This window comes from Urocitellus parryii, chromosome 6 (assembly GCF_045843805.1).
Source record: "Urocitellus parryii isolate mUroPar1 chromosome 6, mUroPar1.hap1, whole genome shotgun sequence".
NCBI lineage: Eukaryota > Metazoa > Chordata > Mammalia > Rodentia > Sciuridae > Urocitellus > Urocitellus parryii.
In genome coordinates, this window is record NC_135536.1 from 95,489,888 (window position 1) to 95,516,236 (window position 26,349).

Here is a 26,349-nt window from a genome sequence, read left to right on the forward strand (position 1 = left end):
ATACCTGTATTTAATACTGCTTTTATCTGCTAAAGACATTAACTGATTGCTTTCCTAATCTAAGGATTATATAGTTTTAGTATAAATATATATCACATATTTTCGTAAAATTTTGACAAAACCGAATAAGCATGCCTTGTTTTAAGTCCATGCTCCTTCCACTGTTTATAAAATCTGATTTAATGATCAAAAATTCTTGGTTGTCACTCTTCAGTTACAACAGTCTTCCTTCTGAACTGCCACTCACTTTTTACATAATAACAAGCAATAGAAAAACCAAAGAAATTATGTTAACCTTAGTTCTTCCTTTTGACACTATAAAATAATGTGAACTTTTTTTAAAAAAATGAAACAAACACATCCCAAACTCAATACATTCAAATGAGCTGAGTTCCTTTAAGGTAGTCACCTTGGAAGGCCACAGTTCATTCTTTTAACTATACTGCCACTGCACAAAATACCTTTAAAACTCTTTTGGTATTGCTTTCAAAGCCAATTACACACTTTCTGCATTACTTCAAAGTTAGGTTCAATTTTTGGAAACTGTTATCTGGTGCCAAATAATGGTAACTAAAAACAATCAAGCTTGGAAATAATTTTTGTTTTTTAAAAACAATGTATAGTCAAAGTTAACAGTTTATGACTTAAATTAACTTTGAATGCAATTCTAAAAGAGCACACCCATGAGGTTTTGGGCAATGGTAGATTTAGATTGCTGGCATTAGAAAATAACCTTCCAGCATGATCACTAAGCAGGGTAACATTCATTTAGCTGTCTATGTTCTGGCATATTTGTTTAAAGTGACATTCTGAATTAAAATGTATTCTTTTTAAAAGGAATATCATTCTTAAAAAAAAAAAAAAAAAAAAAGAATTGTATTCCTTTAAAGCCTCACTGTCAAAGTAAATACTATGCAAGTGTTTTGTTAGAAAGTAGTTCTCCTTACTTTACCAATAAGACCACTTTTAAAAACTTGAAAGCAAATAACCACCTTATTTGCCTTCAGGTTTTTTAATCATTAACTGAAGATAATTTGAAACTTCTAAAAAACAAAACAACAACCCAAATGTAATAAAAACACATCAAGAACCAAACTATCATTTCTGAGCTGCACTGTTTATTTTGCTGCTTGAAACCTAAGTGACAGTATGCCACTATAATTATGGGGTTTCATCTAAACCTTTACTACACTGCAGGTACAGAAATATACGGACACATTTTTGGAGAATTGACATTTTGCAAAATGCAGCAAACATTTTCATTTATACATGAGAAAAGGAAGTGTTCAAAAGGGTATGCATTTCAAGTTATTGCAGGTTATTTGTGAGAGAATTTCTGCAGGTAAAACATGTTTAAATTTAACCAACAGTAGCGTGTCAGTGTATTTAAAATCATGACAAAAATCTTCTCTCTGGTCATGTTGCCCATGACAAATTACTATGATGTTGTATGTTTAGGGCAAGATGTCAATACAGCATAAATCCCATGGTATTTTGGTTTTCTTCTGGAGATTAAAGCTGTTTTTCTTGGGATAAATGCAGCAGCAAAACACAAACCAGTTGATCAAAAAAGCACTTCTGCCATAACTCCAATAATTTTCAGGACACATCAACCGACAGTAGTTTTGCCATTCCCAGTTCTTTTAAGGATTACATCTCTGCACTGTTGCCTTAAGTATGTCTGTAAAAGCTTGTTCTCTGTTAAGCCAGTTTACTGACTACAGCCTGGTTGAGAGAATTTAGTTGGTTGGTCCATTTATCTAGTGCAGTATATCGTGCTCCACCCCTCTTCTGATGATCCAGTTCAAGGAGTTGGTTGACTTGATCAATTCGGCCATGAATAGTACTAGAAATAAATAAATAAAAGAAAATGTGTACAAATCATTTTCAGCACAATATCAATAAATGTAAAGAAAAAACTGCTGCCAGGTGTGGTGGTGCACACCTGTATCCTGGCAACTCAGGAGGCTGAGTCAGGAAGATCTCAAGTTTAAGGTCAGCCTCTGAAACTTTGCAAGACCCTCAGCAACTAAGGGAGACCCTGTCTCAAAATATAAAGGGAATGAGGAGGTAGCTCAGTGGTAAAGTGGCCCTGGGTTCAATTTCCAGTACTGGCATGACTCACCAAAAAATAAAACAAAAGAAAAAAAACAAACAACAACAATAAAAACTGTTGCCTACACTGAGTGAATTTAGTGTTAGTTATAACATTTATTGCCTCATTCAAACCTAGAAATAAACCAGATTTTGATTATCTTTCATCAATCTTACTAAAAGAATCAATAGGCATAACTTACTAATTAACCAAAAAAACTGTTTAATAGCATATATCATACACTTAAAAACATTAAAATAACTATGCATTAAATAATTTCTTGCTATATACATATTGTATGCAGAAATCCTTCTAAACTATTTAGAACTTTTCAGAAATTATGTTTAATATTTCATTTATCGGGCTGGGGTTGTGGCTCAGTGGTAGAGCGCTTGCCTTGCACGTGCGAGACCCTGGGTTCAATCCTCAGCACCACATAAAAATAAACAAGTGAAATAAAGGTATAGGTTCATTTATCAAAATCATCATACAAACACCCCTCTTCTAGTAGAAAATTGAAGCCACATGCTTTTTATGAAAAAAATCAAGAACTCAACTGCTACCTTTATCACCATTATTAAGATATAATTTCAAACATCTTGTGATTAAAAAAAATTACAAAGTACTTACTTATCCAATATGCACTGCACCAGCAAGCTTTCCACATCAGCTACATCTATGTTTAACTCCTAAGACAAAAGATTATAATTCTAATAATTAATGTTTTTGAAGACTTCATGATTTTACATAATCATTTTGATTTTAAATTCATTTCTATAACATGAAGGAAAATTAGTAAAAAGATCTGTAAATTCATTATTGCTTTAAACACAGGTCTGATAACAATTTAACTTTTGAAGAATATTCCTACTATAATTTTATTGTGGTTGAGTTTGGCCCTGATATATTTCAGCTACTCTTCTTTTCAACAACTTGCTATAGTTGAAAGAATCTGCTACAATGTTAAAGCTCTTTTCTGTTAATTGAATTTTATGCCAAAAAAAAAAACCCACAAAAATTTCACATAAATTCAAAGCTCTGAGGTCATGCTTAATTTTAAAAATGTAACACTACACATGTTACAAGTCAGAATTAGTTTTTTAAAAGGAAAGATAGGCTACATTTGTAAGAACAAATTGTACACATCATTAAAATCAATGAATATAAGTACCTTAGAAATAAAAGGAATATGTATTCTTGTGTAAGGCTTAATTAATTTTATGAGCACTTGTGTTCTGATGTTTCGTAAAAGCTCTGAAAGAAAAGACAAAAATTAATACAATTGTAATTCAATTTGTATATCTTTATGAATCATATATGCTTCTAAATCATATTAATTAATATATACTATCTTCTCAAAACACATCATTTTGCTTTGCAAGGACATAAAGTATTTAGATCTAAAACATGTGGATCCAATAGATGCACAGTATAATTAGAGGCTGCTTTCCCATAAATGTGCTTATGTCTCACTCTACTCAAATATATTCTTGACTTCTCAATATTATTCCGCTGTCTACCATTTTCTCAAGAGTAACTAATCTTTCAATAAGTTCTGATTTATACCTGCAAAGTTCCTTGTTTAATGTTCTCTCAAAAGCTGTATTTTATATACTGCATTTAAAATTTCCCCTAGTTTCGTAACATAAAATTGTCTTTAATTTTTAAAAACTAGTCTGGAGTTCATGCACAATGCTTATAGATTTTTCTGTATCTACAAAGCACAGTGCCATTCCAGGTTCATGGAAGAACTTCTAAAAAAGAATGCTTACTGAATGAAAGAAAGAGAAAAATTTTCCTGATGCATCTGGAATTTAACTATTTAAATAAGTTTTTCCAAATATTCATTTAAAAAATCCCCAAAAAACTCCATATAGATGGGTACACTGAGGCTAAGAGACACCAGAGCAAAGAGATGATTTTTGCTCTTGGGAATTCAATAGAATTGATTAAAAATCTCATTCATTTAATGGTATGAAACCTTCCCAATGTTATCTTACCTTCTGTAGTAAATACATCTCAAGATTAGCTAAAGCAGGACATATTTAAAGTTTTTTGACAAATAAACCATAAATATTAATTTTGAACCTAGACATCAATAAATAAAAAACAGTATCTAATTAGAATAAAAAGTTAAAAGTGACAGCCACTTCAAACAAAATGGACAACATATAATATTTATTATATGAATATAAAATCAGCTAATTTATTTATTATTTTGGTACCAGGGATTGAACCCAGGGGCGCTTAACCACTGAGCCACATCCCCAGCCTTTTTTATTTTTTGAGACAGGGTCTTGTTAAGTCCTTAGGGTCTTGCTAAGTTGCTGAGGTTGGTCTCATCTAGCAATCCACCTGCCTCAGCCTTCTGAGTTGCTAGGATTATAAGCATGTGCCACCCTGCCCAGCTATAGTTTTATCATTTTAACGAGTATCCTGTTCCATGACAATATTCAGAAACATTTTTATACTTTGCAGTAACAGTTTAATTCCACACAACTCCATTAAGAAATATTTAACAGTGTCAAAGAAAGTAACAGAATTCAGTTAGCAGAAAGAACATACCTTCAATATGTTCTCTTATGAAAGGATCATCCATGATGTTGCTGTGATTTGTTTTCAGAATCTTTTCAAATTCAGTGATGTCATTATTCTGATAGGCACTGAAAGAAAAAAAAAGGTGTAAATTTTGTCAAATATGAAGAAATCATGTATTAAATCAGAAAATCCAGAGCCTGTTTCTCAATTTTCACATGGAAATGTCTAATTATTTACTGCTTCTACCATGCAAATCAGAATTAAACAAATATATATACTCATATCCTTCTGCAAGTGACTGAATTTTTGGGCTGGGGACATCGCTCAGAGGTAGACTGCGTGCTTAGCATGTGCAAGCCCTGAATTCAAACCCTAGCGTGTGCGCGCACACATACATACATACACATACACACACAATATTTTTTTTTCATGCGTTCATTTTTTTTTTAAAGGCAAGAGTAAAAAAATCTTTCAGGTTTATGTACTTATTTATTTATACATAGCTAATAAAGTAATCTCAAAATCTTAGTTTGGTTTAAAGTTGACAATAAAACATTTAATAACTATTTGATGTTTGATCTTTTCAAATTAAATTGTGCATTTAATCCCTAATTGTTCTTAATGAAAGAAATCAGGTTTCATGCACTCTAAAGGAGGAGTTTGGCTTATCTTCCAAATAAGAAAGTATACCTTCTCTTAAAGTTATTCAGAAAATGCAGCTTCCTAATTTTTATCTTCTAGAAAGCTACCAGCAACTGCCAAAACTTTGAGGAACATGTGATCCTCTAGTCTCTCCAGTCTTAAAAGTTCCACTGAACTATTCAGCAGAAACATTAGTGGCAGATAATTAGTGCCAGATGAACATACACCTAAAGTAGAGAGTGATGGAATCCCTGTTGCAGAAGGTCAAAGGCTGATTTATGTTCATAATTTTCTGAGGAATCTAGTATCTACTCTTGAAATAATTCTGTAAGGCACTATGGGGATTGCTAAAGGTGCTGAGAAGGAAGAAGCCAACCTTCTGGATATGGCACCACTGTCTGCTTTATATGTAAGACATATCATCAACCATTCTGCACGCCCTCTGCTGTGCTTCCATCTGTTGGGTCGCAATGTAACTTCATGTTAGGGGCAGGTGATTCAAGTGCTTCAACAGGAATTATTTTCCTCTAGTCTGCTGGCAACTGACTAGGAAGATAAAATTAGGAAGCATTACTTTCTTACCTACCCAATATGTTACTGTAATATACTATAGGAGGATATATTCAAGTAGTGAAAACATTTGCACACAATAATTATATCTGCATATATATTTTTTAAACTATAAGACATTTTTCCATTACTTAAGTAGATTTTTAAAAAATCTTGTACAAAATTGTGGAATACCACATGTCACTTGTTTGGGTAAAAATTACCAATCCAGAGGCTTTGCTGGGGTAGAGTCAGACATAACAAATGTGTAAATATGATCATTACTTCTTACAGGTCTGGGAAAAAAAATCAGTCCTTTAATCTGTTTTTAATGTATCTAACCAACTTGATTTATATAAAATATTAATGTCCATGGCAAAACTTTTACTTAATATTTAAAAGCTAAAGCAGCTGTTTAGCAATTTAATGTTACAAATAAAATATTTTAAAAGTATTAACCAAATCAACTCTTAGTTAATGTGCCTAAATATACACCAAATAAACTGCTTGAAATAGATAACTCTACTAAACCTGATTCAACATACAGATGTTAAAACAGACTAAAGTAGCAAACAATAAAGGAATTGCTTTCTTATTGGCAATTTAGGGTTTTAGCCCCTGGACATTCCTAGCTCCCCTGAAAAAAAATGATTCTTATTTGTTACAGTTACATTGAGGATTTTTAAAAACAAAACAAAAAAACTTGCAGTCATAGTAAAATAAAAACAGAATAAATGAGGACATTTTACAAATTTAATGTGATGAAATAACCAAATTTATATATAGATGATTCATAACTTACGTCTAGTATTTTTTTAATGAAAAAAGGCTACTAAGACATAGCTGTTATCTAAATTTTCTATATATATCTACCAAAACAACAAAACCCTGGCCCCTCTTGCCTTAACCATATTTTTTCAACCTCGATACAACCTAAAACAAAGGATTTGAAGAAACTTAGTAGGTTTCTTGTACTTTTTTTTTTTTTTTTAACCTTAGAAAGTCCACAAAAGCCTACATTGCTTGGGGAGGTCTCAGTTCTAATTTACATAAGAACGGGCAGTGCTAAGTCTCTCTCATTGCCCCTTTAGAAGAAAAATCTTGGCTCCTCAGTCTGTTCAGAGTTCTCAACCTGTGCCAAAGTCCAGTATGGTTTAATGCATCTGTACAGCTCCATTTATTCCTAGCCCAGAGGATAGTTTCTCACGCTCTGACTCTTTTTGCAAAGATGTACCTGTTCTCCTAGACTTTTTGTTTGGTCTTACCTTCTACAACTTTAATATTAATTGATTACAGCAAATTCTTCAGTGGCAAATTCTTCAGTAGCAAACCATCATCATTTATTCTTTTCCACAGAAGTACACAAAAAATTAGGAGACTCCTCTGTCTCCTAACCCTCCACCTCAGAAAATTACCCATGACATTCTTTTAAAATATTTTCACTTTGTCATTAATAAAAAAAGACAAAGAAGTATGTTTATGTGTTTATGTGTTTTTTTCTTATTGAAAATTCTTGACTTATCATGGACCAATATATAATTTTAGTTTGGATTAAGGTAGCCAGGGGCAGTACACATTGTGAAATAATGTTTTAAGACATCCATAATTAGTTTTCCACTGAAAAATAGCAGGTACAAGCACACACACAAACACAAACACATGGATAACAAGAAAACCAAACAGCAGATAATTTATGAAATTTTGTGAATAACAGAAATAGCATAGTAAGTGACTTCAGAAGATAAAAATTTCATGAACTTTGCATATTTCATACAAAAATACAAAAGAAAATGCTTTATATTAAAACTGAATTCTTAAGTTTTTTTCTCCTTTATGAATTGCTTTAAAGAAATTTACCTTAACTGAAACATAAAATCTTACCTTACTAAATTCGTCATTGCTAGAATTTCTGGATCATTTTTGTACGGCTTGGCCTAAACACAAGTTAAAACAAAACAAACAAATTATGTATATATACAGAGAATACCAATTATTTCCACAAAGATATTTGGTAAGAGAAATTAACAAAGTGCACATACCTCCTGTGAGTCAAATGGATTTATACCCGATTTCATTAGCATGTTTGCTAAGACCAAATATTTTAAGCAAGTGGTTCGTCTGGGACTTCCTGATTCATCATAATTCTTGAAGGCTTCAAAAAAATCAGTGTGTGCCTTTTCAAATTCACCTTCTCTCAAGTGCATTTTACCACCACATTCTGTACCGAATAAAACATAAGAAAAAAGGATCATTTTCAGTTCTGCAATAACAAGATTAACCATTTTATAAATGTAGAATGAAAACCATTTCATTGATTTTCAGTTTAATTCTATAACCTAATCAGCACTGTCTTCAGGACATATACTTTATTTAAAAAAAAAAAAATCTTCATTAAACACCAGCCAAATAATCATTTGCAAATCTTTATCCTCATATGAATGTAATTTTATACACATCATTACAAACAAGAAAAGAACTTTTGATAAACTGAATTTTCTAATAATCTTTATTGTTAAAACTTTCACAAAAAAACAAACATCTTAATTTCTAAGACTACACCATTTCAGTGACTTTAATACTTTGCTATTAATATTTTACTATTTTCAGAAAACAAAAACAACCTGTAGTCATTTAGTTATAGGCAATGACACTTGACTGTCTTCCCCTGTTACTGCCCATTTCCTTCAAAACAAATTTACCTCTGATAACTCCCATGATCAGTGGATGAGGGATGGCAGACTTGATGTGAAGTGACTGTTCATAGAGTGCTTTAAGTTTTTTGTTATTTTTCTGTGCTGTGTACATTTGAATTTCCAAAGCATAAATTTCTAATAACTGTGTACCTTTTTTCAGGTCATCTTCTCCATCATCAGTCTAGGAAAGCAAATACTTTACTTTAGTCAAGATAGAATTCAGACAACCTAGTAATTTTCATTTGAGTTAGTGAGCCTGACATTTATAATATTATTTCTGTGTTGAAAAAAGCAGTACACATTTTAATGGAGAAATACCATATTCAGAAAACCACTTTTAATGGCCAAAAAGAAATCAATATAACCTTTTTACTTCCTAGTTACTGGAAAAGTAAAAAATGGTCATAAGTTTTTTGTATGTATGAATGCGTTGATGTTTATTTATTTTTCAGTACTGTGGATTGAAACCAAGGTGTTCTCATACTAAGCTATATCTCAGTCCCCTCCTTTTTTGGATACTGGGGATTGAACTCAGGGGTACTCAACCACTGAGCCACATCCCAGCCCTATTTTGTATTATATTTAGAGACAGGGTTTCACTGAGTTGCTTAGCACCTTGCTTTTGCTGAGACTGGCTTTGAACTTGCCATCCTCCTGTCTCAGCCTCCCAAGATGCTGGGATTACAGGAGTGCACTATAGCGCCCGGCCACCCCAGGGCTTTTTATTTTTCATTTTGAGACAGGGGTCTCATCAAGTTGCCCAGGTTAGCCTTAATCTTGTGATTCTCTTGCCTCAGCTCCTTGAGTATCATAGGTATGATTACAGGTATGTGCTAATGGACCTGGCTGGATGTTTATGCTTTTAACTTGAAGATTTATTCAAATACTAATAGATACTAAGCCAGAATTTATTGCTTATTGGGTCTTTCAACTTAAAATTCTGTTTAAAATTCATTAATGAATCATAATCAGAGTAAAACACATGATATGCAAAACAATGTGTACATCCAGATCATCATGTATCTCAACTTTAATTTCATCAAATACTAAGTATTAAAATACTATTACAATCTAGACAGCATCTTTTGCTATGTTCCTACAGAAACCAAACAAAGGGCTGGGGATTTAGGTCAGTGGTAGACCACTTAATTAACATGCATGAAGCCCTGGGTTCAATCCTCAGTAGCACATTAAAAACAAAAACAAACAAACAAAAAAACAAAACAAAAAAGACAAGCAAAACTTTTCGAACCCCCCCAAATATTCCTTACATATATATTGAAAGACTCTCCTGTATTCAGAAATGTTTCTCTATCATTTTCATGTAACATGACTCTGAACCTATAGCTATTTATCTGACTAAACTTAGATAACAAGATGTATATAAGAAACATTCATAAATGACTTATCTGCAAAACTATTAAAATATCTGCAGATAATTAAAGCAGTTTCCTGAAAGCTGCCCCATTCACAGAAATGACATATATATTTAAATAACAGTACATATTATCAGAAGAGCTAAAAACGTTTGAAATAGAACTACTATGTAGAATATAAATTAATCTCAATGACTTATTTGATGAAGAAAAAAGTAGGAGTATAAAATGAGAGCCCAGTTAAACTTATATAGAGATGTGCTATCCCAACCATATTGCTTCTCAAATTATCAAGGCTCATTCTTACTAAGTGTTACAACAGTGTTTACTGATACCTGTACTTCATTCCACAAAAGATAAAAACTGAAAATAGCATTTCAAAAACTTGCTTCTCAAATTTTATATTTTGGATGATGCTTGAACAAAAATGTCCCTAAACAATATTTTGAATACAATTATTTATTATGCTTTTTATGATAAAGAAAACATTAAAAATAAATAAGGAAATGCTACCTGGCATGACTGATGTAACTGACGTAAAATCTTTTGAAGCTTTCCATATTCCTCTCGTTCTAAATATAATTTCCCAAGCTGTAAAAAAAAAAGCAAACTTCTTGAAATAAAAAGAATTCAACAAGAAAAGATGTGATGTGGATGTGTAACCGATGTGATTCTGCAACTTGTATTTGGCGTAAAAAATGGGAGTTCATAACCCACTTGAATCAAATGTATGGAAGATGATATATCATGAGCTTTGTAATGTTTTGAACAACCAATAAAAAAAAATGGGCTGGTTTATAGAAAAAAAAAAAAAGAAAAGATGTGTAAATTTAGGAGAGATTAAAGTCACCCACCCACTCTTCAAAAAAGAAAGAAAAAGAAAATAAATGTAATTGCAATGGTTACCTTTGTGTTTGTTTTAAACCACAGTCTATCATTCTTAGCATCTTTCAAAGCTTCCAGTGTTGTTTCATAGAATTCCTGCAGTAAATCCATCTGACATAAAAAATCAGAATTCTATAATTGTAAACAGCAAATTTGTACCTGTTAATAAAGTTAATTTGAACAAACTAAAAGTGCATCTTTGAACTTTAATACATAAGATACACTACTTGTATCTTACCAAATGTCTTACAGTCCAAAAAAACTAACACAGACCAAACTTATAAAAAGATAAGTGCCATGATCTGTTTTTATGTTTGTTTTAAAACACCCAGAAAACATTTTACTATATAGCTATTGCCATAATTGTGATGCTATAACAGTATAGGTCTCTTTCCCAATCTAATAGCTCATTTTATATTAATACAAGTATTCACTCAACCCTTATTCTGTTTTGCATTATAAGCTCCTCTGCTCACCTTCCTTGTTCTACTTCTGGCTTTATCTATGTTTGAATATCTGGTTCCCTTATCTCTACTAAGCAGGATCAAGAGAAAAAAGAACATGAGAATTGGCAAGTTCGACATGCTTAGGAAAGGCTGTTTCTTCATGACTACTGTTGGAATATGGAATAAGTCAGAGTGCCACTACCCATCTCTTATTTTCAAAAGGAAAAATAGCAGACAGAAACACATGATTTTCAGTTTTTAAAATCACTTAATTCCCCTCCCCCAACATGGGGCACAGCATGAATAGTGTACCAAGAATGTTTTGATGATACTTGTTTATATAAGACTTGGAAAACACTTTCCACTTAAGAAAAGGCACTTGATATATAACTTAATTCCAGATTTAGCACCATTAAGTGCTAATGTTTCAACAAAACATAAATTTACCATCTTTTCCTCTCATCACATTTTAAACATGAAAAATAGAAATAAGGCGCTGGGGCTCTGTGGTAGTGTACTTGCCTGGGATGTGTGAGGCACTGGGTTTGATTCTCAGCACCGCATATAAATAAATAAAATAAAGGTCTACTAAAAACTAAAAAAAAAAAAGGAGAGATTAAAAACAAAAAAAAAACTACCTCAAGAAATAAAAATGAGGACTGGGGTTGTGGCTCAGTGGTAGAGTGCTTGCCTAGCACGTGCGAGGCGCTGGGTTTGATCTTCAGCACCATAAATAAATAAATAAATGATATTGTGTCCAACTAAAGAATATTATGTATTTTTAAAAAAAGAAATAAAATGGCATCTAGTAGAAGAGATAGGAAATGAGAAACTGATGCTGAGAAAAATACAAAAAGTATCAAATGTTCTAAGAAATACAAATGATATAGTGAATACATTTTGTATCAAAGATCAAAGAAAGCTAAAATTTAAGATTATGTCGCTTAAAAGAACATGAACAAATAATCCAAGTTAAAAAAAAAATCATCACTGCTTATCTTACCAACCAAAATCTAGAATAATGAAAGTACTGTCACTCTCAATATTCATTTTATTTTCTTTTATTTCATCAGACCATTCTTTCATTAACTATTATTCACCCATCCTTTGGAGACACCATTTATTTTTTGAGCACTTACTGAGCAATACCAAGCAATAACTGACATGAGAACAGGATCTTGACAAGGATCTTTACCTAATCGAGTTCATGCATACAATCTTATTAAATGCTCCCCAAAGGTTAACTAAAGCAGCAATAGTTTTTGAGAAGAAACCATGAGGGCTAGGGGGGTAGGTCAGTAGTAGAGCACTTTCCCAGTATGTACAAGGCCCTGGGTTTGAGCTCTAGCACCAGAGAAAACAAAATAAAACAGAACAAAACACAAGAACTATGATAGTAACTGTATGGGAGTCGAAATACAAACCTGGAAAAGTTGCTTACAGATTATTTTTTTATCTGAAGGTAATATTTAAAGAGATTAAGCTGGAGTTAATACCTCTTAGTGTTCCATAATTAGTACTATTATCAAGAAAATAGTACATTTTTTTGAAGCATACTAATAACTAGCATAACTGCTTTGATCAAATCTCTAGGCCCTTTTTTTCTTTAAAGAACAAAGCTCTTACTGTAAACAATAAACATACAACAGTACTAAGAGGAAAAAACTGAGCCTAACCTGTTTAGAAGTGGATATATAATCAAGAATAGAATTAATGGATTTTTCAGAATAATTTCTTGTGACTGCACTCCGAATATAGGTCAATAGTTGTTTATATCTATTCATCATTTCTGGAAAGTTTGTCTGTGAGGGAAGAGAAACATATTAGATACATACTTGTATACTAAAAAATGTAAACATGATTAAGATACAGTATATGGATTGAAATGTAGCTCATATAATTCATAATACACTTTTAAAGAGAGACCACATATATTGTGCTATAGCTGTTTTATCTTAAAATTTACTCAGATGACTATATTAATCAGATATACAACAACGTACAAGTAAAATTTATCCACTCAGCCAGTAAGACAAATACAACTACTACATTTTCCAAGTTTCAGATATTATTCTTCATTGTAGGACACATATATCTTGCCCTGAAGACTTAATCCTTTTTTTAGGAAGTTCTGCAACAAAAGTTATATGTGTCTTTTCTCCCTACAGTTTGCCAGCTCTACATAAAAATACGAAGTAAAAGAATTTCAAGCCACAGTACTCATCTCATGTCAAATAAGTCCCACCTAAGGCTCCAACTCAATAGCAGACATAGTTAATGTTGCTATACCTTCCATAACTATTTATACTTCTGTGGGTTATTTCAAGAAGCATGAAAGATCTGAAGGAAAAAAAAAAAAGGAGTGCTAATGAAACATCCAGCAGTTAAATATTTGAGAGGAAATTTACTCAGTCAATTCATAAGTCTAACCTTATAACCTGCATCCAGACTCTATAATTTCCAACTCCCAATAATTCCTCATGTTAATAAATTCTATTTCTATTCTTCTAATCTGGGAGATGGAACATTGGCAGGTGTGTTTTTTTCTGACTAACTGAACAGGTGTGTTTATTAGGGTGAAGAATAAATAAATTATAAGTGTATATATCAAACTATTTTTTGTCTGTAAGTATGTAAGTTTCATGAAGGAATAAGTAACAGGTAACATCCTATCAGTGATGTGCAAAAATCCATTTAGAACAATATAGAGAAAGGCAGTTCAGAGAAATATATGACTATCCCAACTTTGACATAATATATTGATATTAAAACAGGATTTTATCAAAAAGCACAGTTTTGAATTAATCTCCTTATGCTGTAACTCTAAAGCTCATTCTTCAAAAATTATTTTTTGTAATTGAAGATTAAGGTAAGATTAGGCAAACTGACTTTATAGGCATGGTGAATACATACTTACCACAGGCCCCAAAGCAACAAAGCCAACTGACTATGAATTGAAACCTCTGAAATTATGAGCTAAAATAAATCTTACCTCCTTTTAAGTTGATTTTCTCAGGTATTTTATTGCATGACAGAAAGCTAACACACCAAGCCTTAAGGGAGGCATCCATTTTAAAACGAACAAAAACTAAGGTACTGCTGGAATGTTAAGAGCTGATTTTTAGAACCTTAAGAGTTAACGTTTAGCTCCTGATATCACTCTAGTTGTTTAATCAAAAAATCTCTTCCTCCTAGGATACTTAGTGCTTTTTCCATAGTCCTAAAAATTATTAATTTCAATGAGGCAAATATTTGATTAATATTTTTAAAATCAGTAAATGGCAAGAAAGTATAGTAGCTCTGTGCAACATAAAAATGCTTTGAGAATACCAGAGCAGAAATGAAAAGGGCAAATGCAATGTAGATGTTTTTCCTTCTTCAACTAGATTTAAATATAACACACAAAAAAACTTTAAAAATTTAACATGTTTTGAATAGTCCTAATATTTGGGGGGGAAGAGATGGGCTAAAACATTTTACAGATAGTTTTTGTAGAAGACACTATGGAGGGCCATTCCCATTAAAGGAAGGAGGCTATATCAGTTAAAAGTATGTCAAAACAAAAAATGTAAGCAGAAGTTAACTGGATAAAAGTACTAAGAGAGCTCAATTTCAGATGGGAGAGAAAAGCTAATGAAAGAGAAGCTTATAGGAAATAAACAGTGGAAAAAGAAAGTCACAGATTACCAATTACCTTTCCACTTGCCATTTTCCTGTAGTTTCCAATGCTTGTCTCTCTGCTAACCTGAACTTTCTATTTCTCTTAAAAATTCTTCTACCCTTAGCAAACTAAGATTCATGTCTGTACCTAGTACTCATCTCCTAACTTCTTTCCCCCCATTTCTACCTGTACTCTTGAAATCTATTTGGCCAGTTTAAAGAAATTTGAGGACTGGCATTCTATAAAGTTATGTCATGGCATTTCTAGTTTATCTATAAGTTCATTCAACAGAAATTTTGAATATCTACTAAATGCCAGCCACTATCACAGTTGTGAATAAAACAAAGTCCTGCTCTCATGGAACTTACAACTTAATGCAGGAGAGAGATGCAGAGAATCAATAAATAAGTAAATTGCAAAGAAAAAACCAGAAGGGTAATTGAGTAATGATGGAAAACATGCTATTTTATATTAGGTAGTCAGGGGAAGGCCATCCTGATGTGTGATACCATTTGCACAGAGAATTGAATCAAAACAAAGAGCCATCTGACACAGAGGAAACAGCAAGAGCAAGCCTTTACACGAGTATGCTTGGGATGACATGAGAAACAGTAAGGTTAGTAAGGAGTAAATAAAAAACAAGACCTGATGGACAGCAAAGGGTGTGTTTATAAGGCCTTGTAGGCCATGTTAATGACTTGGATTTTATTGAGGAGGTGGGGTACCATTAGAAGATTTGGAGCAAAGGAATGACATAATCTGACTTACATTAAAAAAAAAAAAAATCATTCTGTCACTTGTGGAGAATAGACCAGAGTAAGAATAGGAAGTACGGGGACCAGGCTACTGCAATAATCTAGGTGAATGTTATCTTTGGACCAGAGTAAAAGAGGTAGAAACAAAAAAGAGCAGTTAGATACTGGATGTATTCTGAAGATATATCAAGTCATCTGGGTTTACCAATGGATTATTTGTGGATTGAGAGACAGAAAGGGTGTTAGGTACAACACTAATGTTTTTAGCCTTAGTCAGTGGAAGAATTTTAAAGCTTCTAAAATAACATTTTGTGGAAAAGTCACTCTATAAAAAATGTAGTCAAATGTTGTGTACATACCAAAAAGGTAAGCTTTTGTATTCTAGGCAAAAATTTTTTTAAATGAATCATACTAATGTATTTATAAACTGCAAAGCAGACCAAATATGGAAATGTTATAGAACCATTTTAGAGAAGTTAATAAAATGGCATTCTGTTGCAATGAGGTTTTCACTTACAGAATTCACTCGTTATTAGTTTAATTCCCTTCAAAACAAATCTTACCAACTTGAAGTTAATCTTAATCATTTGTTTCAGTGCTTTAAATCCCCACTCTCCCTTTTCACCTTCAAGTTCCAAAACCTAAAAAAGGGAAGGAAGTTTAGTCTAACGTAATATTAGCACATTATTTTCTTATGACATACAGTGTCTAATTTTGGAATTTTACATCATATTCAGAATCCCACCTTTCCTCAATATAATTTTTAAAAGGCTTATAATAAAGACAGACCAATCATAAGATGCTTTTTTATAGATAACATGCTTATTTTGAAGTTCTTTGATCAAAAGATTAAGAACTACTACTTGATTATATGGGCCTAGAATATTTCCCCCTGAATAACCTTTGGTAAGAACAACCCAAAAGTGTACCATAAGTGAAGAAAACAATATGATCTGTCTTCAAAAGGAATAAGATTGTAGTGATCGATGGACCGTCAAGTTGGTTCTCTTTCTGCCAGTATGCTACTATGCTTTTTAGGACAATAATCCTGCTTCTAAAACAGCTTGATTGGGAAAAATAGTAGGGCAGCCCTTTTGAACTATATACTCCCTAACAAAAACTTATCTTACAGGATTACCACCCAATATTCAAAACACATTCCTGAGATAAAATCACTTTGGACTTAGTTTGGTCTAACATATCATAAACTTGAAGAGACAGAATTGACTGGAAAAAAAATATAAACCTTTTGGAAGCTGCTTAATGCTGCTTTTGGGTCATCTTCTTTTAACGCTTTGGAATTATAGTATTGATTTTCCAAATCCACATTTGGCTCAGAGTTACTATCTTCAGAGTATTCCTGTGTGGTAAGAAAGAGATAGTAAATGAATGGGGAGTGGGGGTGCGGGGTAATATCATATGCATTTTACTTTAAAAAGTGAATACTGTTAGGATAGGAAAATCCACAAAAACAAAACCACCTTGAACACAGATAAAATGAAATTGATATTTAACCATTATTTAAAAATGGGGGAGGAATCAAATACATAGTAAAATAGAATTCTTTAACTGCAATTTCTGTAGAATCAACACAAGTTAGAATGTAAAGAACTAATATGGGTTAATGACCCCCCCCATTTCAACCTAATAAAAATCTTATGTAAATGAGTTCTAATTATTAATCTTTGCTTTATAAATGTAATTTTTTCCAACTCTCTAAATCTTAATTTCATTGTTCTAACATATCCTATCTAGGTAGAATTTTAATCTATATATGGCAAAGTAGTCTAATGTCAAATATAATTGCCATTAAAAATAATATTTGTTTTATGTGCATTTCACATTACAAGTTATGTTAATGTAATTTAACTAGTGTTTTAACAAATCAAAACAAGTAAACCAAAATGGATTTATATAACTTTATGAAATTTTTCTATCACATAAATTCAAGTTTTAGTAAAAAATAATAAGGCAGAATGGAAAGCGGGTTATGAACATTAGGTGAAGAAGTATAAATAAGTTTTAAAAAGTTTCAAGATATTCAATCTAATAATGAGAATTACAAAATATACAGATTGGCATAATGAAAATTATTATTTTAGAAAGTTGTAAATTATTTCCTCCTCTGCCATGAGGGGAAAATTTATGTTAAATTAAGAATACTATGGTGAAAGATAAGAAAAGTATTAAGCTATACTTAAAAAAAAGATAAGAAAAATATCAAGTTATTTCTAAAACTGAAACAGTTAATTTCTTTATTAGAGATATTTATGGAAAATTCTGTAAAGTCTTATAGAAGCAGAGGAGTGCAGAAAAATATACTGAGGGTAGTACTTGTTTGGAAAATTCAAAATATATCAACACAGGATGAATTTTTCAATATTCAAAAAGTAGCTTGGTAGTGTGCGCCCCCTGGAGGATCCTTGTGCAAGGACACGAGTGACACTCAGTCTCAGATTTCAGACCTGGAATTGAGTTATGCTCAACATAGGAAAATCTGTTAGAATACTTAAGGAAAAGACCAGACTCCGGGTAGTAAATAAATTTCACTACAACTCCTTCACTAGGTTTGATGACAACTATTTCACTAGGTTTGACTATAATAAAACTGATAAAACTAACATTCAATTAATAAAGAATAAACAAGCCAACTGTACATCACAGTGACTAAATGATACTATAATAGTGATAGGTTTGAAACTGGGTTTTGAAAGATAAATGGGGGGAATCTGTCTGCTAGACAAAACAGGAGGAAGAGTATAAATATGGGAGACAACTGAAGAACCAAAAGCAGTTATTCTGTTGTCCTTATTGAATCTAAACCCATCCATCTTCTCCTTTCTCCCCAGCTACTAAGCCACTTTCATCTTTCCACAAACTCTTTTAATTCTTCCCATTCCCCCTTCAAGTGCCAATCTTCACAAGGTATGCAGCCAAAATCCTCACAAAAAATGTAAATTATCCCATTTCTCTCTTCCTGGCTTCCCATTGCTCATAAAATTAAGTTTAAAACAATAAAAAAAAATCTTACAATTGACAATGCATCCAGCCTTGTCTACTATAAACTCTCCCCTCAGTTACTTTGATGCAGTTACCCTGGCCTGACCTCACAAGTGGCCAAGCTCCTTCCCACCTTTACATGCTATTTCCTTTTCTACCTCTCACCATCAGGTTAACTACGACATATCATTTCAGATCTCAGTTAAGGGCCATCTTCTCAAGGAAGACTTAGGGTAAAGAATTATAGTATAAAACCTATTTTATACCTTTGGAAATCAATTCTTCTCTAATTGTCTTATTAACTTGGAACAAACATTTCCAAAAACTTACATATAAATCACTAGATAATCATAGGACTGACATTAGACTTGATCTAGTTCTCAAAATTTTATGAATATATTCTTTTGATTTGTCATATGTTTATATGAAAGTATATCATCCATGAATTTTATTGCCAAAATATATAATTTTAGCCACAACTGATGTTCTAATTGACTTATGAATAGGCAGTCTTGTTATGATCTGTAATACCATGTTCATATGGTTTGAACCAGTCATCATGACATCACTAACCTGTCAACTGCAGCTTAGTGAGTCAAATTATCTCTACATGTTGGGCCCGACAGCAGAACTATTCTTCTGTTATTACATAGGCCTGGTTTTTTAAAATTGACAACTTAAAAGTCTTTAGAAGAACAACCGTATTGTTCAGATGCTTTTATTGTTTATATTTAACAACCATGACCTTTAATACAGTCATGCCTCACTTAACAATAAGAACATATTCTGAGAAATGAGTCAGTAGAGGATTTCCTCGTTGTGAACATTATAGAGTGTACGTATATCAAGAAATCTACTACATTGCTAAGGGATATAATCTTATGGCCCCCTACAATATATATGGTTCATCATCATGTGATCCAAATGTCATAATGTGGCACATGACTGTATATACCAACAATTTAGTACACACAAATGCAAATTAACAGTCCTTCGCTTCAAGAAACTCCAGGCTTATTTAAGATATGCAAATGAAACTGCATTATAACACAACAAAAGTAATAACAGACAAATACTAGGTATAATGACATCTCAAAAAAGAAATATTGGGCTTAAGATATAGCTCAGTTGGTAGACTGCTTGCCTCACTGCCTCACATGCACAAGGCACTGGGTTTAATTCCTAGTCCCACCAAAAAAAAAAAAAAGAATATTAAATATTCCAGAGCTGGAGGAAGGAAAAGACACTTGAGTCAAGTATTAAAGTGTGACTAGGGATTGCAGGCATTGAGAAAGGGCAGATAAAATAATTAAAACATGCAAAGGCAAGTAAGCTTAAAGACTATATATATATTTGAAAGAATCATGCATGAATAGTTTGGTCTAAAACATAGGATGTATGCAAAGGACTGATAAGAAATGAACTGGTACTGGACAGAGGAACAGGGCAATAGAAATCTAGCAAGGAGTTCCAATCCAATGAAGAGATAATCAGATTTGTTTTAGAAAGAGCATTCTGGCAGCAAAGAGTAGCCCCAGTGGCTACTCACACAACAGTCTGTTCAAGAGATGACAGAGATTTGATCCCACGTAGTAGAATGAGGGGAACAGAAAGAGAATGCTGGGAGCAGTGGAACATACCTATAATCCCAGCAACTTGGGAGGCTGTGGCAGGAGAATCACAAGTTCAAAGCCAGTCTCAACTGAGGCTCTAAGCAACTTAGATTGTCTCAAAATAAAAAAGTAAAAAGGGTTAGGGATATGGCTCAGTGGTTAAGTGCCCTTGAGTTCAATCCCTGGTACCCAAAAAAAAAAAAAAGGAGAATGGAATAAAAATAGAGACTCACCAATGGGCATAAGATAAAGGAAAATAAATTTACCAATAATAACTATATCAATGGCTTAGTATCAAAAGGTGCCATTAATCAGAATAGGGATATAGGAGAAATACTAACAAATATTGTTAAACCAAATCTACTTATTTGAATGAGATAACAATTTGCGAGTTTAAAAAACTTTTAAAAGAAATTAAAATTTCAATCAATAGATGAAGAGTGCTTTAAAAAAAAGAATTAAGCGATTTATGTAAAATAAACAAACAGTTTGAACACCATAAAAGGAATTTAAAAACCTCTGAAGTTCAATAATAGTTTCAACCTACTTATATAATAAATCATGTTCCAACATTTCCCCAAAGCAATATACGCCCATCCATACTGTTCAGATTTATTCTCCTCTCCCCAAATATGCCACAAAATTTAACATCTTTAGCATAAACTATTATTTTTGGTAGGAATTCTAAACCACCTCCTGGCCTTTAAACATTTTTGCTTTTCTCCTATGGTACACCCCAGCCCTATAGTTCTGGGAAATGTATTCATCAATGCTTACCTTTGTGATTCCTCAATTCTCAGCAAAATCAATTTTTCTACAATTATACAGTTACATGACATGTAACTAACAGAACTTTTGTTGAATATTTATATCTTATAGATACAAGTTACTGTGAAAAATCTTAAATTTATTTTATTATTTAAGTTTGTCTATTATTAAATTTATTAATTTGTTACTTAAAATATTTAGGAGCATAATTTTACTTTGTTCTTAGCATTTACAAGGTGTCTCACATTTATTTTAGCTATCTTTGTTTGAAACCTTCTAATTTCATTATACAAGATACATCAATGAGGTAAAGCAACAGGGCTTTTAGAAAACTCACCAAAACTTATATTCCAAATCAATATTTTTCTTTGAAGTAGTAGCTTTAAAAGGCAATAAAATCATGCTGGGCGTGACAGCAAATGCCTGTAATTCCAGTGACTCAGGAGGCTGAGGCAGGAGGATTGCAAGTTCCAAGCCAGCCTCAGCATGGGGAGGCTCTAAACAACTTAGGGAGACCCTGTCTCAAAATAATAATTAAAAAGGGGATACAACCCAGTAGTAAAGCTCTCCTGGGTTTAATCCCCAGTACCCAAGGCAGTAAATTTTTTTAAGATGATAAACACATGGACTATAGTAACACTTCTGAAATTTGCAAGAAAACTAGGTGTTTCCATCAACAAAATATAGTTCACCATCTACTCTATAAAAGAAAACTGTAGAAAAAAGAAAGCTTTTTGTATATTTGCAGGAAAAAAAATCTCTAAGATAAATATTATGTAGAACAATGTATATAAGTTAAAGCATTGTGTAGAACTAAAATATGCTATACCTGGAGGAAAGAATATATATTTGGTTGGGTGGGTGGGGGATGGGAACTGGGCAGTAGAGGAACTAGAAAGGAAATTTTAATGTACATATTTTCTGTTTTTGAATCATGCTTATTATGTACGACTTATTTTAAAAAGACCAAACATGTTAAAGGGTCTGAAGACAATTTTCTAAGTGGAACTCAAAACAATTTTGAGCAATGACAGAATCACTGCTTAGTCTCCCAAGGCCAAACAACGTTTATGTGTATGTTTGGTACTAGGGATTAAACCCAACACTGAACATAATGTAGGCAAGTGCTCTATCACTAAACTATATTCCTAGTCCCCAAAGTAACATTTTTATTCATCATTTGCTCCCTGCCCTACTCCCAGAAATAAAAGTACCATAATTTGTTGTGAACGTTTGTAAGAAGCTGTGAATATTTGAAATAAACAATTTTTAAAAATTAAAATCACCGCCTTGTTCAAATTTTTGCTTTTATTTTCCTTAATTGTATTAATAATTTCAAAACTGAATCCAAAAGAATGAAGTATTTATTTATATGTAAATGTGAAATGTGCACATGATCAATGTGATTGGCAACCTCTAAGAACTGTCTGCCTTTCAGCAGTCATATTTTTTAAAATTAATGCAATAAAAGAGCACATCTAGGGCTGGGGCTGTAGCTCAGCACGAGCACACTTGCAAAAAAAAATTAAAATCACCAATAATTTCTTCTAGACATTTTCTATATCTTCCCCTAATCTAATAAAATTGGGATAGTAATTACATTGTCAGGTCTTTAATATTTTAAAAATTTAACATGTATAATGGGTATGTGTGCACAGCTCTGGTGATGGACCATTTCACTTCTCTAATTTTATTGCTAATCTCCATACCCACACTCAAAGTTGACAAAAGTAAAAATTTAGGACATTAAAACTGTCACATATTAAGACAAGAAAAATGGGCTGGGGTTGTAACTCAGTGGTACAGTGTAGGCCTAGCACATGTGAGGCACTGGGTTCAATCCTCAGCGTCGCATAAAAAATAAAGGTATTATGTCCATCTACAACTAAAAAATGAAAAATAATACTAATAAACTTCATTCACTAATCACAATAAGGCAGGGGCTGGAGAAGAATAGTGTTACTTTGGATTAGGTAGAAGAGAGTAAATGGAGGGGGAGGGGGAGGGAAAGGGGTATGGGTGGTGAGTGTAGGAAGGATAGCAGGATATGCACATTACCCTATGCACATATATGATTACACAACTGGTGTGATTCTATGTCATGTACAACCAGAAGAATGAGAAATTATACTCCATTTATGTATGATGTGTCAAAATGCATTCTACTGTCATGAATAACTAATTAGAACAACAACAAGACAAGAAAAATAATAGTAATAAACATTCATTCACTAATTCCAACTAAAAACTAGACTAGGGGAATATAATGAGGCTCACAGTTTAATAATATATATACCAAGTGGAACTATTCTATTTTTTTAGACAATGATTTCCTTTTAATTCAATTATATTCAAATATATAACATGTAACCTATATAGAAGAACTTACTAAAAATATTTTTTGGTATAAAGTCAGTTTGTATTAAATCCTTTCTAAAAATATTGGAAGTACTAAGTAACTTCATGCTACAAGGGCTAAACAATTATAATACATAATCTATAAACTATCTTATCAACTTAATAAATGGCACCGTAGTTATTATTTAGTAATAACAGATCAGCAAATAATCTATAAATCTGTAACATTTACACGAGATTAAAAGGCATCTACTATTACTATGTCTTATTTACTACTATACAATTTATTTTTCTTAGAAAATGCTTGGTTTTGCCTGTAATAAAACCAAACATCTTCAAAATAAGAAGTCAAGTATATTGACTTTCTTTTACTTTGTTCTTTTTTTTTTTTTTCCAACAAAGTTAATTCTCTTTTCTATCAGTTCTTGGGCACAAATTATTTACTTTCTTGGATAAAAACAGTATAGAAACAGAACTTTTAATTTTTCAGGTAAATCACCCATTTCCACTCTACTAGGCAAGAACCAAAAGTGATATAGGGTATAGCCTATGAAGAAATAATGAGTATCACTGGTCAGAAATGTGCTACGCTAGTTAACAAACTAAACTGAAATGATAACCAATTTTCCAACAAACAATACCTTTTATCAAAAAGAAATCTCCCTAAGACAGCAGATCAATTCTGTAGGATTTATGAATATGAACAAACAAAAAAAGACCTAGGTAAAATAATGCAATCAAAGTTTTAACTGTTAGTAGACAAAGTGTAATAACTTCTACTATTTGACATGATTGGGGATCTCGAATGTTATCTTACATATGAGATGGGTGAGGAAGAAGTGCTATTTAACAGAATGCAGGAAAAGAAAGGACCCTCTCCTTCCCCCATTTCATTTAATTATGTAGTAGTTTCTTTTTAAAAAGTTAAAACAACTACATATTCAACCTTATTCTACTGTTCATGTAGAGTAAGCCCTGAAAGGCTGAGCAAACAGTTAAAACATTATATGTTTAGTTTAAAATCTTGCAAATATTAATTAAGTACTTCCTGGGATAAGGTTCTCATCACTGTAACTTTACATTTTCAGTGACTATCTTTAAGTTAATATTAGTGCTAACAAGTGGTGTATTTAAATATTATTGCTTAGGAAAGATGAGTAGAAATTTTTAAAAACATCAACTAAAACTATAAACACATTTAAAACAAACACTTTAACACCTGTAATATAAATATACATGTAATAAAAACACATAGATATAATACGTTTTTAGAGAACTGAAGGCACTGCCTACAGCTGGTCTGTGCAAACCTGTTAGGCAGAAACCATAACTATCAGCAACATCCTTCAGTTAACTTCAATAATTACCCAAATCTCTACTATGGCTTTCAAGTAATAGCAAGCGCATCCCTCTCCCTTTTGCAAAATGTACCTTCCTTAAAAATGCAAAGACTAATTGGAACTGACTTCTGGATTCCCACAGGCAAAGAAGTTATATATATATAAATTATCTTGAGAATCTCTGACACTTAAAAATGAGCCAGATTTCCTAACGCATTTACCTCACAACTTTACCATAATGCATCATCATCATAATATAAAAAACCAGGGCCGGTATGTGGACAGAGCTCAGTGGTAGAATACTTGCCTAGTGTGAGGGGGGCTTTGGGTTCAATCCCCAGTACCGAAACATCAACAAAACAAACTCTCCTCTCAAAACAAGAACCAAACGAAATGCCCCCAAATAAAGCTGATGCTAATTCTTGATCATGATATTTTTTCTTAGTTTCCATACATTTGGTTTTGAATATGAACCTGAAACGTTGGTAAAACCTGTAAACTCGTTAATAAATTAAACTTTGAATCTTTAAAATAATCACCACTGAACTAGATAAATTTGTTTATTTCTACCCCGTTTACGTTTCAAAAGTTGAATACTGGGAAATTTCTTAAATGAAGGAAAAAGCCCACGGTTTAATCCCCCTATCACCTCCGCCCCCCCCAAAGTCCCAACAATCACAAGCAAAACCTACCCCTACTCCAGCTTTCTCTTTCAAGAACTGAAAAAGTAGTTCAATTTTTTTTTTCCAGCTATCCTTGCTCTGAACTCTTCACTGTACCCCTACTTTTGACCAAAACTGACCCCGGACAAAAGTATTTAAGCTGTTTCCAGGAAGGTAGCAAGCAGCGTTTCGAGTTCGGGCCTGGGCCAGTATCGCCACCCCAGTTTTAAGATCTTCTCCCGGTTTTTCGCACCCGCTCAGGTCAGTGTGAAGAAGGGCTCGGAATGCTGGGCCCCAAAGCGGAAAGCTAGGGCCTAGACCGCTGCACTGTCCCCGAGGCGGCTCGCGCGGTGGAGGAGGTAGGAGGCATCGAGAACCGGACGCCCGGGCCGGGGCGTCGGTGTAAACCAAGAAGGCGTTTGGACTTGGAGCGTAAAGGCCTGGGACCCCCTACTCGGCCTCCTTTACCCTCCCCTCCCCCATGCTGGAGAAGCAGGGCCCAAGCCGGGTGCGGGAAGGGGGATGAGGTAAACCCGTCCTGTCACTGCACTCGGAGAGGCTCAAAGGGACACATGCTCTACAGGGAGACGCTGTAGCCTCCTCAGCCTCGGCCCTAAAAGTCAGACACCATCTCCAGCCCCAGAATTCCGTTCCCTGCGCCTCACCAGGTCGTAGTCTTCCTCATCATCGCACATGAAATCATCCTCCATGTCAGACATCTTGGCCGGGAGGGGGGGAGGGGAGGAGAAATTGGAGACAACCTCCTCCCACAATCCTCCGCGGCTCAGAGGCGTCACTCCCAGCGTCTCCTCGTCTTCCCGTCGCTCTTAGGGGAGCTGAGTTTCTTCCCGGAACTAATGCTCTCAGCATCTAGAGGATTTGCTAGGACGTTAAAAGAGAGTGCACTGCCCCACTCTTCCTGCGAGAGGGTTAGTGCCTTAGCAACTAAACATAGCAACTGGCGAATC

The 26,349-nt window shown here is 33.2% G+C and overlaps 1 protein-coding gene across 1 annotated transcript; it reads right to left on the bottom strand.

The window, feature by feature from the left end:
* Positions 1-350: 350 nt before the first annotated feature.
* On the bottom strand, positions 351-26,120 carry Cops2 (COP9 signalosome subunit 2). The gene is made up of 13 exons (XM_026391562.2): positions 26,047-26,120; positions 16,887-17,000; positions 16,204-16,281; positions 12,901-13,026; positions 10,800-10,910; positions 10,407-10,484; positions 8,524-8,698; positions 7,864-8,042; positions 7,706-7,758; positions 4,661-4,758; positions 3,267-3,349; positions 2,726-2,784; positions 351-1,846 (listed from the first exon to the last, which is right to left on the bottom strand). The coding sequence occupies exons 1-13, from the start codon at positions 26,098-26,100 to the stop codon at positions 1,702-1,704; spliced, it is 1,353 nt and encodes a 450-aa protein (XP_026247347.1). The 5' UTR covers positions 26,101-26,120; the 3' UTR covers positions 351-1,701.
* Between the last annotated feature and the right edge of the window lie 229 nt (positions 26,121-26,349).